Source organism: Mixophyes fleayi, chromosome 1 (genome assembly GCF_038048845.1).
Source record: "Mixophyes fleayi isolate aMixFle1 chromosome 1, aMixFle1.hap1, whole genome shotgun sequence".
NCBI lineage: Eukaryota > Metazoa > Chordata > Amphibia > Anura > Limnodynastidae > Mixophyes > Mixophyes fleayi.
Genome location: NC_134402.1, coordinates 142,330,534 through 142,346,246, shown reverse-complemented (window position 1 = coordinate 142,346,246; position 15,713 = coordinate 142,330,534). Strand labels below are relative to the sequence as shown.

General features: G+C 38.0%; 1 protein-coding gene across 1 annotated transcript in view; it reads right to left on the bottom strand.

Annotated features, from left to right (window-relative positions):
- Window positions 1-3,264: 3,264 nt before the first annotated feature.
- The window catches only part of SLC39A8 (solute carrier family 39 member 8), a 38,170-nt gene continuing 25,721 nt past the window's right edge, over window positions 3,265-15,713 (bottom strand). Inside the window, exons 3-8 of the mRNA XM_075189532.1 lie at window positions 13,876-14,045; window positions 13,404-13,526; window positions 13,117-13,281; window positions 7,364-7,571; window positions 5,428-5,612; window positions 3,265-4,015 (exon numbers count right to left, since the gene is read on the bottom strand). Of these exons, the coding sequence (XP_075045633.1) occupies window positions 3,866-4,015; window positions 5,428-5,612; window positions 7,364-7,571; window positions 13,117-13,281; window positions 13,404-13,526; window positions 13,876-14,045 (1,001 nt within the window). The 3' untranslated portion in view covers window positions 3,265-3,865. The remainder of the gene's footprint in view (window positions 4,016-5,427; window positions 5,613-7,363; window positions 7,572-13,116; window positions 13,282-13,403; window positions 13,527-13,875; window positions 14,046-15,713) is intronic.

The window sequence follows — 15,713 nt, the reverse complement described above, 5'->3', positions numbered from 1 at the left end:
CTCTGGACCGCCTTGAGGTTATTCGGTTGAACCCAGTCTAAGATTGCTTGGACCTTGGTTGGTCGCAGACCTCATTGCCTTAAATACTAGCCCCAACCAATCAGAGCCTAGCTCTGCAAGAATACAGCCCATACGATTAATTAGCCCACAGGCTATCTAGATACGCACGCACCCAGCAGTTCCCCTTGCTGGGACGCGGCGCTCTCACAATCAGCTTCCCGACCGTTGCCTAGGCAACGGCCGGGCCGAGCCCCCGGAGGTGGCGTCCCGGTCGTCATAGTGACGGCCGGGACGGAGGTAAGGGAGTTGCGGCGGCTGGGCACCGCCGCGGCTCGTAACAGTACACCCCCCTTAAGGAAGGGTCATGGCACCCCGACATCCCGGTTTTCTAGGGAATTTTTTGAAGAACTCCTTAAGTTTTTGGGGGGTATGGAGTTGTCTCCGCGGAACCCAAGACTGCCGCGGCTTGTAACACTACACCCCAAGTATTTATTAATGTAGAACTGAAAACTGCCAGGTAAGAGGAGTGTGACTATAATGTGCAAACAAAAAGACATTTGACACACCGCACATACAGGCCATGCCAGCCTCCTATCTATAAGAAAGTCATTCATTCAGAGGTCCCTCTCCTATTGTCACGGTTCAAATACAAGTGCAGCTCAGGAGCCAGGAATGAGGTGGAAACACACAAAGTTTATTGCTGAATACTGAATATACAGGAATATGCAGGAATAAATACCGGGTAGATGGCTGATGAAGGTAAATGGTAATATGGAGAGATCCAGGCAGCATAAAACCAAAAGCACAGCAGAGGAAAGGAACAACAGGATGGGACAATAACCAGCCCTGAATGCTGGGAGAGACAGGTATAAATGGAACACACCCAGGTGCATGAGATAATGAGTGAAGCAGTGTTAACTCCTAAGGAACTAGGAGCACAACAGGCACAATAGCAGCACCTCTGGTGATCAGAGGTACTGCTGCTAACACATAAAATAAACACAAATGATAAAGTCTGATAGTCCAGGAGGCAGGAGCTGCCAGGCAAAGCAGTATGCTGCAGGCAGATCGTGACACCTATACCATCAAGCATTGAATTCTGACTAAATTGCTCCTCACGTGTGCGAGTATGTGGTAGGTAAATTATATTGTAATCTACACAGGGACTGATATGCATGAATAAAATGCTGGTGTTCCATACAGATGTATAACATGTTCATAATATTTAAACCATATATTGTAAGCTTGCGAGCAGGGTCTTCCATATATTGTAAGCTTGTGAAATCATGGTGAATTTAAGGAGTTGTTCCCAGTTTAACAGGTGGACTCAGAGGCTCCTTTACCCCTTGTTTTTTTCTAAGCACTCTAGAGGTAGCAATAAGAACAAATTGTTCTACACATTATTAGGACATCTTTTGCATCATCTAGACGTAATTTATGTTGAATGTGCATTCATAGAAACACACGTTCCCACATGGTGGCATAGCGGCAACCATTACTGCCTCATAGCTCTGGGGTCATGACTTCAACTCTGGCCAAGGTCCTATCTGTGTGGAATCTGTATGATTTTCCCATGTTTGCATGTGTTTCCTCCAGGTGCTCCAATTTCCTCCAACACTTTTAAAACATATTGGTAGGTTAAATAGCTGCTGACTAAATAATGAACCTTAGTATGTTTGTGTTGTGGGGATTTTCGACTGTAAATGCCAATGGGGCAGGGACTGATGAGAATTATTTTGTAGTCTATGTACAGCTATATTTATACATGGCAGTAAGAATAATAATTTGAATATTGAAATGTGCAAATATGATATATACAGTAGCTGTTATGTTTTTAGCTGATTGGTATGCACAAGCCAGACTGGCCACTTCTTATAGACCACATGGGAGGACATGAAGTAAGCCATAATTGGTATGTAAGTCTGAGACTGGCTTCAGACTTGGTATTCTAATCTTGGTGTTACTGTCTATCTGGATATATTGTTGACATTTGCACTGTTCCTTGATGACTGGCCTGAGCTTTTGACTGATAATATTTTTCACTGGTCTGTTTGAATGTGATCAGGCTTGTCTGACAACTCTCATCCTTGTTTTGCTCACTAGTTGTAGCCATAATGTTCAGCAACTATAGCTGTGTGGACCTGAACCTTGAGACCTTGGGATACTGGAGTATTGGTGAACACAATAAGTTCTATGGGAGAGGGGTCTGCTAAATACAAAGACCATGACTAGCCTGGCTAGTAATTAACATATTGGTGTCGCTAGTAAAGATTGCAGTAATAAAGACCGTCCTTGTTTCACCTACTGACGATGAAAATTGATGTTTTTGTTGGTGATAGTACTCTATATGGCTATGCCCTTTTCATTAAACGGGTTAATAATAATAAAAATAATAATAATAGTGGTGGTAAGTTTTGCTGACTTTTTCCAGCAAAGGCTTCCCCAAGTAAACAAGTATGTTTATAAATGCAGTTAAAACACAACATTCTGTAAAATATATGTTATATATCACATATAGTGTTGTTGTTTTTATGTGTGTTTAATGCTTTTTTAAAAGGAAATTTAACTGAATGTCCTAATCTGTGCTTTCAGCTCCATTGTTGATGCATGAGCTTGATAGCTGGCTCGTTCATTTGCACATCTATGTAGGTCGTCTCTTACTGCTCCAGACCAGTACCGCCAGGGCAGCTAAGTAATGCTCAGCTGTCTATACTTTGTTTGTTCTGATAAACACATGCGATAAGTGACTTTTTAGATTCATCATTGTCTGCAATAAATAAATCATAATTATCTACACAATGAAAGGTGTAGTAATAAATAGGCCCCAAAAGACAAGATTTGTACGGATGTATTTTAAGAGAAAAATGTAAAAGTTGTAATTAAAGAAGGAAGTGTTCTAAAGTGATGGTAAACTGGATTTTAAATTTACATTGTGATACCTTCCACCATCTGCACCCCAAGTTCCGCAAGAAATAAACAACAAAAACCCTGCAGAACGGATTTATAGTAGCAGACAATGTAATGTGGGTGTGCACCTATAGGCTGATCTTCACACAATGAATTTTACTAAACATATTTTGTATTATCATAAATGACCGTTTGTGTAAATGACTGTTTGTGCAAGTAGAAAATTATATTTCTGGTGATAGGCACTGATATTGTCATTATCATACACTTTCAAATATTAAAAATATACGTTTTGAAAATAAAAACAAATTCTTTGGGTATTCATATATTTTAAAAAGTTTAATTTGTTTTCTGGCATTTTCAAACTTATAAAAAATATGCTCTTAATACAGAATTCATGTTTCCATTGTATGCATAGAGACAGTGCTATCTTCTATTATCTTCACTATTTCTATCGCTTTCAAGTGCAATCAAGAAATAAAAAAAGAAAATGAACAAACAAAAAATATTTGTAACAAAAGACAGAAATATAAAAGCATTGATCGATAGACCCTAGGTACAAACAGCAATTTTTTTGTAATATATATATAAATATCAATGTGATTTGGATGTGAGCTCATTATTTGATTTTTTTCCAACATCACATGGATTAAAGAGGCAGTATCTGCCAGTACTGTATATGTATCATATATTTTAACACCTTTGGCTCACTATAACACTGTACAGGTAATGCCTGGTGCATTCAATAAAAAAAACATATAAATATTTTTATTCTTAAAATAGCAGCAGTTTGTTATTCACTCATCTAATTTCAAAATCTTTTTCATATAGGTGTGCATAAATATAGATCGTTCATTTCATGAGGTTTTAAGATACAGAAGATAAGAGGCTATGTAATATTTAAGATGTCTTTGTATTGTAGCATCCTGGGTAATTCTAGTCAAAACAGGAGTCCACATTATTGCAGTTTGATTTCCCCTGCATACAGTGTTATTAAAAGAATGATAGCAAATCCAGAGAGCAAGCCTAAATTCTGAATTGTGAAATAGATCATGTCTGTTTTTCTTCCTTTTATCTTGTCTTTGAGCATTTCATTCATTTCTGGAAACTGAAAGAAGAGAAATGTGTTCACAACAGTATGGTTCTATTGTTCCCTGTAAGCAAAGCATCAAATGAAAAAAAAAAACATGCTAGCCGTCGTGTCAAATGGGGAACAATATATGGGAATAAATCATTTATCCTAGTTAGATGCCAACTATTCCTAATTTGCAGGGACCATCCCAATCCTAGGTTTTAAAGAGGTGTCCCAGGAAAAGTCCATATTTCTTAACACTGACCTACCACATATTAGAAGTACACAGCACATACAACCAAGTTTGGTAACTACATGATAAATATAATGCACCGAGATCCATCTATTCAGTACTGCACATGCCCAGTTTAGTTTAAAATGTGCAACTATGAGAGATATTTTTACAGAATAATTTTTCCAATTTTTGACTGATGCCTTATAGAAAAGTTATATTTTGCTATATTTACAGTTTACTAGGAACTTTTAAGCCCATAAATGATTTGAGGTTATCCTTTAATGCAGTGATGGACAACCTTTAACACTAAAGGGGCCGAATGGCGCGGCCCTCTAACCTTCAAAAGGGCCACATATTAATTTTAGTAATAAGGTAAAACAATACATTTAATAAAATAAAGAGACACCTATCTGTAATAACATATCAGAAGACATGTTAAACAAGTGTTACAAGCTATAACAAGTACATGTGGCAATAATGCAGGATGGAGCTGTAAAACACAGGTGAAGGTTTGGAGGTCCGCATGAGGCCCTATGGCTGCCTTTTGCAAATCACTGCTTTGAATGGTATTGTCCACTTTTAGAACAACCCCTGCTATTTGATCCCCCTTCCACCCTCTACCATGTAGTCCTTCATTTGACATCAATGTTGCTTCCCACACCCCACTGCATTTGGCTCCAGGGCCGATGACAGTGTGACTGGGCCCCAGATTTAAAATATGAGAAATCTGAAGTTCCTTTCTGATACTAAAGTGGGCTTTTTTCAAACACAAAGCAGCGCTGTTTATACCGTAAGTGGAAGTTCACAGGGTAGTGGCACCAACAACACTGCTTCCTGCTTGAAAAAACAAGTAGCAGAGATGAGCCATTAGATTCATCAGGGTGCACTTATGAGATTGGAGCAATGCTTCACCCCAGATGAGAAAAATTAAATTTTATCAGAAATTGGTTAAATTCATCAAAACCTAAATTTAGTTTTTGGGCAATGTTACTCTTTTTGGTATCGTATTGTGTTGTTTCCTGACAAATTTTGTTTTGTAGATCATACAAAACGTTTAGTAGCCCTTCTCTTAGCTGATCCTTCTTATTGCCAAAGCTCTATCCCTCATAACCGACACTTCAAGATGCTAAATCTTGGTGGAAAGTGGCTTCAGAATAGATGAGGAGAGATTTTAAAAAAATACTGATTATTGACATTAAAAAGTGTGACTTACCATATCTGCCAATCCAATATATAGAAACATGCCTCCAGCTATTCCAAATATTAAACTGGGCTCAAAGTTGTTGCCCACTAGAATCCCAATTACCAGACCAATATAACATGAGCAGGCTGAAACAAAGTTGAAGAACAAAGCTTGGGGAATACTCATTCCAGCATTCAGCAAGATTGCAAAATCACCTAAAACAAAAATATGTATTATGTTTTATTACAATATTAAGTGAATGTTTTCCGTAATCGTATGTTCCTTACTTTTATATTTTAATGGTGTATAGAATACAGGGTAATGATATGAAAAAAAAGCTGGTGTGTACACACTTTAAGTCCACAAGGCTTAAGCTGGGTACACACTACAGGTTTTTCGTCCAATAATCGCCTCAACCAGCCGACATACGACCGCTCGTTCGAAAGTTGAGCCAGTGTGTGTAGTGACACGATGGTTGAAAGTCTCCCCAAATGGTCGATTGTTGCCTCACTTGGTCGCACCGTTCAATATTTTCGATCTAATCACATTTCCATCATGTAGTGTGCATAAATTACGATCAATCCACGATGATCCTCCGATAGTTTCTCGAGCTGGGGCTCCATTGGGGGCATGTGTATGGAGATTTCAGATGCCTGTACAGGTCCCACGTGGTGTGGTGTTCCCACATCACTGACTTGTTAATTAGATGATTGTAACGGAATAGCAAAAGCAGTAGTCTATTGCATTGATGCATCCAGCATATGGCAGCCAGTTTAATAAAGTGTATTGCTATACCAAAACAACGTTTTTATGTGTATTGCTTATGTCTGCCTTCTTAATTAGGTCCCTGTACCACCTTATTGTCCACGCAATACACATTCTTTTGTATAGCAAAATATATGTATGTCAGAATGGCTAATTCTATTACAGTGTCCATGTATTGTACTAGAATACACACATTTTTTTGTCTTCTTGCCACAGCAAGCAGGAAAAGTGCAGTTTTTTGTTGTCCTTCTACTGTATCCATTGTAGGGAAAAAAGTATGAATGAATGAAGAGACAGTGTTGTCTTCTGTTTTTATGCATTTTTGGATGTTAACTATAGTGAAAGCTCTGCCTCTTTGTGCTAATGTCTTTGGTATATCGTTACATGACCCACAAATGTTGCTTCAGTCTGTACGAAATGAAAATAATTGTTCACAATAACATGGCACTAAAAAGTCACTACCGGGACAGTCACTCTTCTCTTTATCATCTAAAACAAGGCTAGTGTGTGTATGCAGTCCATGGACCGAGCGATCGGATCATCAATCGGATGTTAAATTGATCAGCATAAAAAGTTGGTGGAAAATTAGACCATGTGTACCTAGCTTTACTGTATTTGAGGATCAAGGATGAAGTTGATCACACTGTATTTCCACCTTCAAGGTACTTGAACGTTAATGAGTTTTAATGTAAGTATAGTAAACAATTATTGTTTATGGGCAGAGAATTGAGAACCACTAAATCTAAAATACACACTGATCTAAAGCATTACCAATATACAATATTTGTTAAAGTTCCTACTCGATTCCAGACATTGTTTGAAAGTATATGTGATCATTGTGTGGATGCAAATATTTTTCTCCGTTCTTAACCATTTTAGGCTCTGCAAGGCTCCTTGCAATGTCCAATTTAAGCTTACATGTAAAATAAAATATGGCACTAATGGCTATTTTTAAAAATAGGCAATTTTGGTTTATTTAATATATGGCTGTATAATGTCAAAATTATCCAGATAAATTTGCCAATATGTGAATTCAGATTTTGTGACTGCTAAATACTTACTAAATACACTAAGTTTTTGTGTAAATGAAATAAAAAAAATACTATATTATAATGTAGTATATTGTGTACTGATTTTGAATTGTTTGTTAAATAAAATATTGACACAATGATACATTTTTTAAAAATGTTACACTGCTTACCAAATTCATGGGGAAACTCTTCACACAGGATTGCAATTGATGTACTTAGCCCTTGCAAAGGGGAAAGGGTAAACGAAGCCCCAATGGCAAGCCCATCAATGAGGTTATGTAAGGCATCACTCATTGTAATCATCCATGCTAGGGTTCCAATTTCCCTCAGTGGTGTCCATTTTCTTCCTCTGCAACAATGAGCCTCTTCATCTGAGTCCTACAAAATATTCCACATGTCAATGAAAATTCATATTTAAAAAACTCATTAAAATTAGAGCAGAATTTTTCAAATGTAGCATTATTATAAAATTGGTGGTGTTGCTGTTGGTATTGCTGTCTGTATAGAACATTTATACATTAGGAGTTAGATCTGCTTACAGCTTGGCAAACCTACAGTGATATAAACTATGTCACCTCTAACCTGTGCAATCTGGTAATGTAACTGTAAGTGCCCACATACACCTGCATTAAGCATTTGACGTGTGCTTTAAATGTGTGTTAATGTGTGTTAACGCTAGTAGTCCAAAATATACTGTGAGCAAATGGACCTTTAAGACGAAGAGATGAATATAATTGTGACACAGTTTCCTAGTGGCATAGGCTATTTCGCAGAGATGATAAGTTCTGGCTTTTGTTTCACCATTCTGTGCAATGCCATTCCACACCATGTTTGCATCTTGTAAATATCCCTTTTTATAGGAGATATGGGACAAAATCCACGCTAGAATTTCCAAATGCTCTATTAGTGTTGCCATTAATGAAGATTCCTATAAGAGCCTTATGAGGTAGTATATTGTCTCTGATCATCTTCATAAAATCTATGTGGGATCTTCCACACTGTGCCGAAGAGAATGTGGCCAGAAAGGCAGCTGTAAACACATTTGGTGGTACTGTCTGAGAATCGCTCCCTTCTGGGATAAAATAACCCTTATTGTAAGTGTTACTGTCTCAAACTTCAACTGTACATTGTTAATCTGCTCCTCTGTTCCCCTGTTCTGCATGTGAATAGACCACTCCACAATCTGATCTTGCATTTCTCCTGTGCCACGAAAGTCCACATCACATACAAGAGGAAAAAATTTAGCCACCCTTCTCTTCAAGAAGTTATAAATCGCATTTGGTTTTTTTCCAAAACGAAGTACATCACCAGAATAACAGTGAGCACCTGTCACAAGGTTTGGGACCCATGGTGTAATTATCACGACACCTCCCTTCCAGGTCTCTCCTAAGCCCACTCAATTCACATTGTGTCTGTTACCCACCCACTCTCACCCCTGCTCCTCAGGATGAGGATACCTAATAAAGTGTGTGGGGAGGAGCAGACTAAACTGGGACCCTATAGTTCCTTTAGATTAGTGAAATAAAATTAATAAAAAGTCCAAACTGCACTTTACACATAACATTTATTGGAAGGACAAGTCAGGATTTTTCTTCCTTTAAAAAAATTCATTGAACATTTCAATGCATTTACGACTTTCCAGGGCAAAGATTAGAAAGTATGGATGTGAAAAAAGGTCAGACGAGCACATCTATGGACAGCTTATGACGTTGCTGCTCATATATGTTAGTAATATAAAAATAGAGAATGAGTCTTGTAAAGTTTATAGGAAAAAAATGTTTACTGGAAATACAGGGAACTGCAAGATCAGTAGATTTGAACCTTTTCATGGAATTGTATGTGCGATTCGTGACACTTTATATGAGTTGCACAACAACATTTTAGCTGCACCAGCAGATTCTGTTGGTATAATTAAGCTGCTAACCTTACAAATTCTGCAACAAATGTACAGAGCTGTCAAACTTACAGAAGAGATAAAAAGAGTCTTTACACCTATTTTAGCAGTAGCTTTGCAGTTTATTGCAAGCAACTTTTTGTCCTACTTAATAAACTCTACTGTAAATATTTAATTAGAATGACTCAAAGGATCAAATCTGTTGAATTAGCTCTTTAAATACCAATAATAACGTTTATAAAATATAAATTAATAATAAATAAAGTCCAACATAAAAGCCACTTCGGACTATGAAAAAACCCTGAAAAAATCAGTATGCCTCGTCTTCAGAAATGCATTTAAAAGCTGCAATTAAACTCCATTGTCATTGCACTGGTGGGAAAACCACTTAGATAAAAGTTAAACATTTATTCAACAGCAAGCCAAACTTTGAAGAATAACTGTCATTTATGAAAGAGCAATACTGCAATGCCACAACATAAATTTAACTTTATGACTTTATGCCTAATTTGGCGTGAATGCAAATGTTTCTACAGGGAAGCAAATGGATTTGTAGATTGCAGCATATGGAGGAGAGCAAACTTGTGCATGTTGAAGGGAGGAGGTGGGCGGATTGCTCACTATGGGGGGCATGTAGAGACGGGTGTATGCTGCTAAGCACAAAAAGCACTTTTTACAACTGTAAAAAACGTAAAAACTTACGTCTCAGTCTGCACTGAGACTGAGATGTATCTTTCCCATGCGCCTCTCTACAATTAGAGGTGAAAAGGGGAGACAGTGGTGGGCGGGGGGGGGGGGGGGTTTGGTATAGGCATAGTGCAGTAAGGGCATGTTGTTGTTCCTTACTCATTATGTTGAGGGGGGGTAGCCGCCTATAGGGGGTGTGTATCTGTTGCTGTTGTTTTCCCCCTTATGTAAGCTTCCTACTCTTCCAAGTTGCGCATATCTTAAGAGACTTGAACTTTGTATTTTAAGCTACACATACCTACAATCCCCTAAATGTGGGCTAGTAGTACTTGTGCACCTCATGTTATGCCCTATTGCCAAAAAAAAACACAATTTTGTTTTGCATGTTAAAATATTTAAACTACAGTGAAAGGAGCATTTACTGGGGCATTCCCGGGATTGTGGTCTTTTTTTACATGCCTTTGGAGATGGTAGAAGTTGCCCTTTACATTCAATCAGAAAGGGTACGGTAAAGCACATTTATAGGTGCGCTTCTGCCAATGTAATCAAAACATTCAGATGCAGGCCTGCCAAAGTAGGTGCTGAATATACAGCAATGCTCTGCACGCACACACATTTTATCCTTTTGCTTGGCCTTGTTATTTTGAAAACATTTACTATTACATATACATTTCTTTCCCAAGGTTCTTCACCGAGTTACTTTTACGGAATTAGTGATACCCCATAAATTCAGCACAATGTCTAATTAGACATTTTTTTTGAGCATTGAGATACCAAATATATGCTTCATACAAGGTCATTGTTACATGGTACAGACACCAAGTCTTTGATTTGTACTCTTTTCCTCTCATGGTGTCTTGTTATCACATATAGGCTATGGTAAGTAGGGATAGGACCAGGAATGGGAGGACAAATATTGAAGTGCTTGTACCATTTGGGAAATTTTGGATTGTGACCTTCAAGCTCAATGACTAGTAAAGTGATTTTATCGAGCTAGGGAGGGTGTTGTAGAACAAATTTGTTGTAGTGTATTTATGTTTTTATCACCTTTTTTCACCCATTTTTTTTTTATTACCTCTTAAAAAAAATTTAATTTTGGAGACCCTTGTTAGTGAGGGCAGGGTGTGATGTTTTTCTCCTGTACACGAATACTATTAGATATAGTGTTATTTAGATCTCAGAGCATTTTACATTAAAGTGTTATTGTTGGGAGAGATTCATGTGCCAATTCCCAGCACTATCAAAATATTTCCCACACCTAAGAGAGTGGTATGAACTGGGCGTGGAATCACTATGATAAAAAACCGAACCAACACTGTATGTGGAAGTACTCAGGAGCATTTTGAACATCGCATATCATACTGGAGGGCTAGAACCAAATCAGTTAGCTCCTGTCTATTCCCTAAATCCTTGGGCTGTCACTGACAGGTAGCGTCAATTAGCGACAGCAGACTTTCTTCATCGTCCCAAAGTAATAGGGCCACTATGACAAGATGGAAAATCATTGGACATTTAGGGAGAGGTTAATAATATTTATATAAGTTAATAATTATGTTTTACTGTGTAAATAATCCTGCCCTGCATATCTATAGGGAGGGGGGGGGGGGAACCTGCCCTGCATATCTATAGGGAGGGGGGGGGAACCTGCCCTGCATATCTATAGGGAGGGGGGGGGGGAACCTACCCTGCATATCTATAGGGAGGGGGGGGAACCTGCCCTGCATATCTATAGGGAGGGGGGGGGAACCTGCCCTGCATATCTATAGAGTGGGAGGGGGGCTGCCATGAAAATCTATAGGGAGGGAGAGAGGTTGATATGTGTGAAGGAGGGCAGAGGAGGGGGGCTGATATATGTGACTGGGGGAGTTTTGATGTGATGGGGGGATAGCTACCGAGTGGAGGTAAGGAAAATAGCTGCAGGGGGAATGGATGCAGGGTGGGAGGTAAGGAAAATGGCTGTAGGGGGGGTTAAAGAAAATGGCTGCAGCAGGGGTTAAGGAAAATGGCTGCAGGGGGTATTTAAAAAATAGAGCAGCTTTGGAGGGCATAATCTCATGATTGTGTGGTGGTCACATGGATGCTCTCTGTGGTCTCAGCAATCACTAGAATACTAAATATTAGTGAGATGGGTCTGGTAGAGGTTTGCATTTGATTGACCACAAATATTTAGATATTGCTTATATATGCCTGTACAATGGGGTACTTTTAGCTGGCCATAATGGGGTGTTTTGTTTTAACTAAAGAGCCTAATCATTCAGGGTTTGTTCACATTTTGCATTATAATAAATTTTTGCTTTTTCAAAACAGGACGCTAACTTTCCAGAAGCCAGCGAGAGGATAACAAAATTGCAAGAGAGAAGAGCAAGAACAGGTAAGAGACAATGGCACAATCTGTCTAAATTTGAATGCTGGAGAATACACCTGAACATTCAGATTCAGGAGTGTTCCTATACACCTATATATTCGGGGGGGCGCTGCGGTCGTATTAGCCTAGGGCTGCCAGAACCCTTGATCAGGCCGTGTGTGTGTGTGTGGCCACTGTCTGTGTGTATTATGTGTGTGTGTGAGGGGCCACTGTGTGCATGTATTATGTGTGTGAGGGGCCACTGCATGCGTGTATTATGTGTGTGTGTATTATGTGTGTGTGTGAGGGGCCACTGCGTGCGTGTATTATGTGTGTGTGTGTGGGGCCACTGCGTGCATGTATTATGTGTGTGCGAGGGGCCACTGTGTGTGTGAAGGGGGGGGAGGCACCAAACCGATATCTTGCCTAGGGCCCCATGAGGTGTAAATCTGGCTCTGGTGCAGCACTGCGGAATTAGTGGCGCTATATAAATAAATGATGATGATGATGATTACAGTCCCTGTTGGTGTAAAGGTGAAGTGTCTGAATAATTTTGTCCATATAGTGTATCAATATCTTCATAATATATAAACCAGAAATTGGTTTATATTTTCAATGTGTTCAGGCTCGGATTTAATTGTTTTGCTCCCATATTCTACGCTTGCTGCGCTGTCCCCACTTCTCTCACTCCAATGCTGTAGAGATTCATTGCCCAACTCCACCCTGTCCCATAGATCATGAGACCAAAGCAAATAATGGATTCTACCAGTAATTTAAGTGATTATATTTTTTTATATCGGCAGACAGACATAATAGACAACTGTGATGAGAGAACAAGGGGCAGGATGTTGTTCCTTAAATTCTGCCACCCTGGGCTCGGGACAATGTGATAATGTCCTCAATGGATTATCTGTTACAAATAATATATAAAGGAATATACAATATTTAAGGCAAATAATTTCTAACAAACATAACTAATGTGAAACCATAAGCTGTACCTTAGATGAAACCACGCTGACTTGATCAAGATTGACAGCACCATTTACTTCTGTTATAGCCGAATTCACAAACATGGTGGCTCCATTGGTAGCTTTGCCTTTCTGGTGTTCTTTGTCCATTTCCTGATGATGAGGATGGTCAATGTCTAGGTGGGTGTGGACACCCTAAGATATAAAATAAAACATAGAAGTCGGATTTGTGTTTCCAAGACAACTTAAAAAATACCTTCAGTATAAAGTGGTGTATTTTTTGAGTATTATTACTTATAGTGACACAGAAATCTTACCTCACCATAGATGTTCAGCGTCATTTTCAGTATTCTCTCAATAAAAAATAGAAGGTAGAATCCACCAAAAACGGCCACTGCTTTTGTAATGTAGTCATCATGTTTAGGATCAAATCCAAATGCCTGCAACAAGATACACAAGTGTTAGTCTTTTACTGTACTGTAGTTGCTTTTAAAGTACAACAAAGGCAGTCTGTCCTGTCCGCATTGGCATTGTGTAATAAATACCACCAGATGTCACAATGAGTCCTTGTCATTTTCTTGCTAAACCAAACATACATTGTAATTTGCATCTCATTTCTATTAGTTTTTGATTAAGCAATATGCACTCTATAGTTATATTTCCCACTTTAATATCATCACCAAGAACATCCTACCCAATTTCTATGCATGTATTTGGGTAATTGCAGAAAAAACAAAAGAGTGGACATGTTTTGTATTTAATATTTTAATAAGCCTGCAATTTGCTTACCTCTGGTATAAGTTGAAATATAGAATTGGAAAACAAGCTTCCAATGGCGAGACCCACAAAATAAGTTAATACTTTTGGAAAATAAGGCTTGTTTATCAGAGGAGTTATAAATAATCCAACCATTGATGTCAAATTAATGATTGTTACTGTCAGGAAGCCAAATCCCCAAACTGCAAAAAAACAGACAAGAAAAAACATTTTATACAACAACATTACAACTAATGACAGCATAAAAACAGCTATGTTGGCACAATATATAACAAATAGTTATGATATTTTTGCAACAAAGCTATTCATATTTAAGAACATAAATAAAATTAGCTATAACATAGTCAAAGCTGGCTAAGTCTTCAATCAAAATAAACCCATAAGGCTGTGTTGATACTGATGTATTCTTCTTTTTACTACCTCTGCTTGAAAATTAATTTTACTCCTCACTGAATCAGTGTCTGTGTACCTAGATGAGGACACCAAAGTGTATTTAAAAGCAACAACTTGTTATTTGACTGGTCTAGATCCCCCATGGAGGAGAGGAGGGGAATTTATGAACAGAGTATAACAACATGGCAAAAGATAGATCTACAAGTCCACGTTACACATTAAGTTCTACATAGGTAACCTAATCAATTGTGAGAGCGTATTTGAATATTATTAAACCAGTTTGTGTTGCAGAAAATCACTAAATAAATGTCTTTTTACACATGATATACCGTATACTGGCATGTGTTTGTACATCAGATAGTACTGTAACTTTAAATTGCAACAGAGAATCTGAAAACAATTCACTTTGATGCCAAAAACTAAGTACACTGTAACAATACATGATTTAATTCTGTAAGAAGAGTAAAATAACATTGTAATGGGAGTCGATGTAGATTGGACAACAGACTTAAAAGCATGTCATGTTAAGTGAAAATAAGTAACCGTGACCACAAAAAAAGAGACTTCTGTATATTGAACACTACACTAGCTAAAAAGCTGATATAGGCAATTCTTAGAATCAAAAGCTAAATAAAAAAAAGAGAAAGCAATGCCTAAGTGGTGCTGTCTTGGCAAGTCCCAACTAATGCACTTGTCAGCACACACCACATCTGAGAGACCTTTGACACATTGAAGACTAGACATGTCTAGGAAGATAATTCATGATTTTACCTTGCCACAAAAATGATTCTGTATTTTACTGCTATGTACATGAATGTCACATTCCAGTTTATGATTCTTTTATTGTCAGTATCAAATGGTTTCCCTGCAACACATACTTGAGTCTTATCTCAAAATTCAGTTCCATTACTATAAAAATGCATTTACTGTCATGCAATGACTCATTTACAAATGCAGTTACATTTTCCTAAATAAAATGTTGCAATAAAGAGTTTTTATATAGGGATAGATTGCCCAGTGTGTCAGAAGAAATGCATACATGGCACCTTTTTAACACATAGGGCCTAGTATACTGAAGGTCGATTTCTCGAAATAGTTATATAAATAGCTACATATTGTTGATTTATAGATCAATTTTTTTATGACCGAAAGTATTCTAGTAAAATCGACCTTTAAATCAGCAGTTTTCCAAATTTGAAATCATTGATATAGTGATAAGCATAGTACAGATGACACAAAACTTATGTATGTACAAGTATTGAATTGGAGTTAGCCAGTGCTAGCCCAATGGGCTAGTTATAGAATTGTCTGACATTTGGAAACAATTCTGGAGTTCTCAAGTGAATTCCAAATAATCTCGACCCCTCCCCCCCCCACCCACACACACACACACACACACACACATCTCCAGAGCACAACTGCAGCCTTAATTGTTTTATTTACCATATCAACAGAGA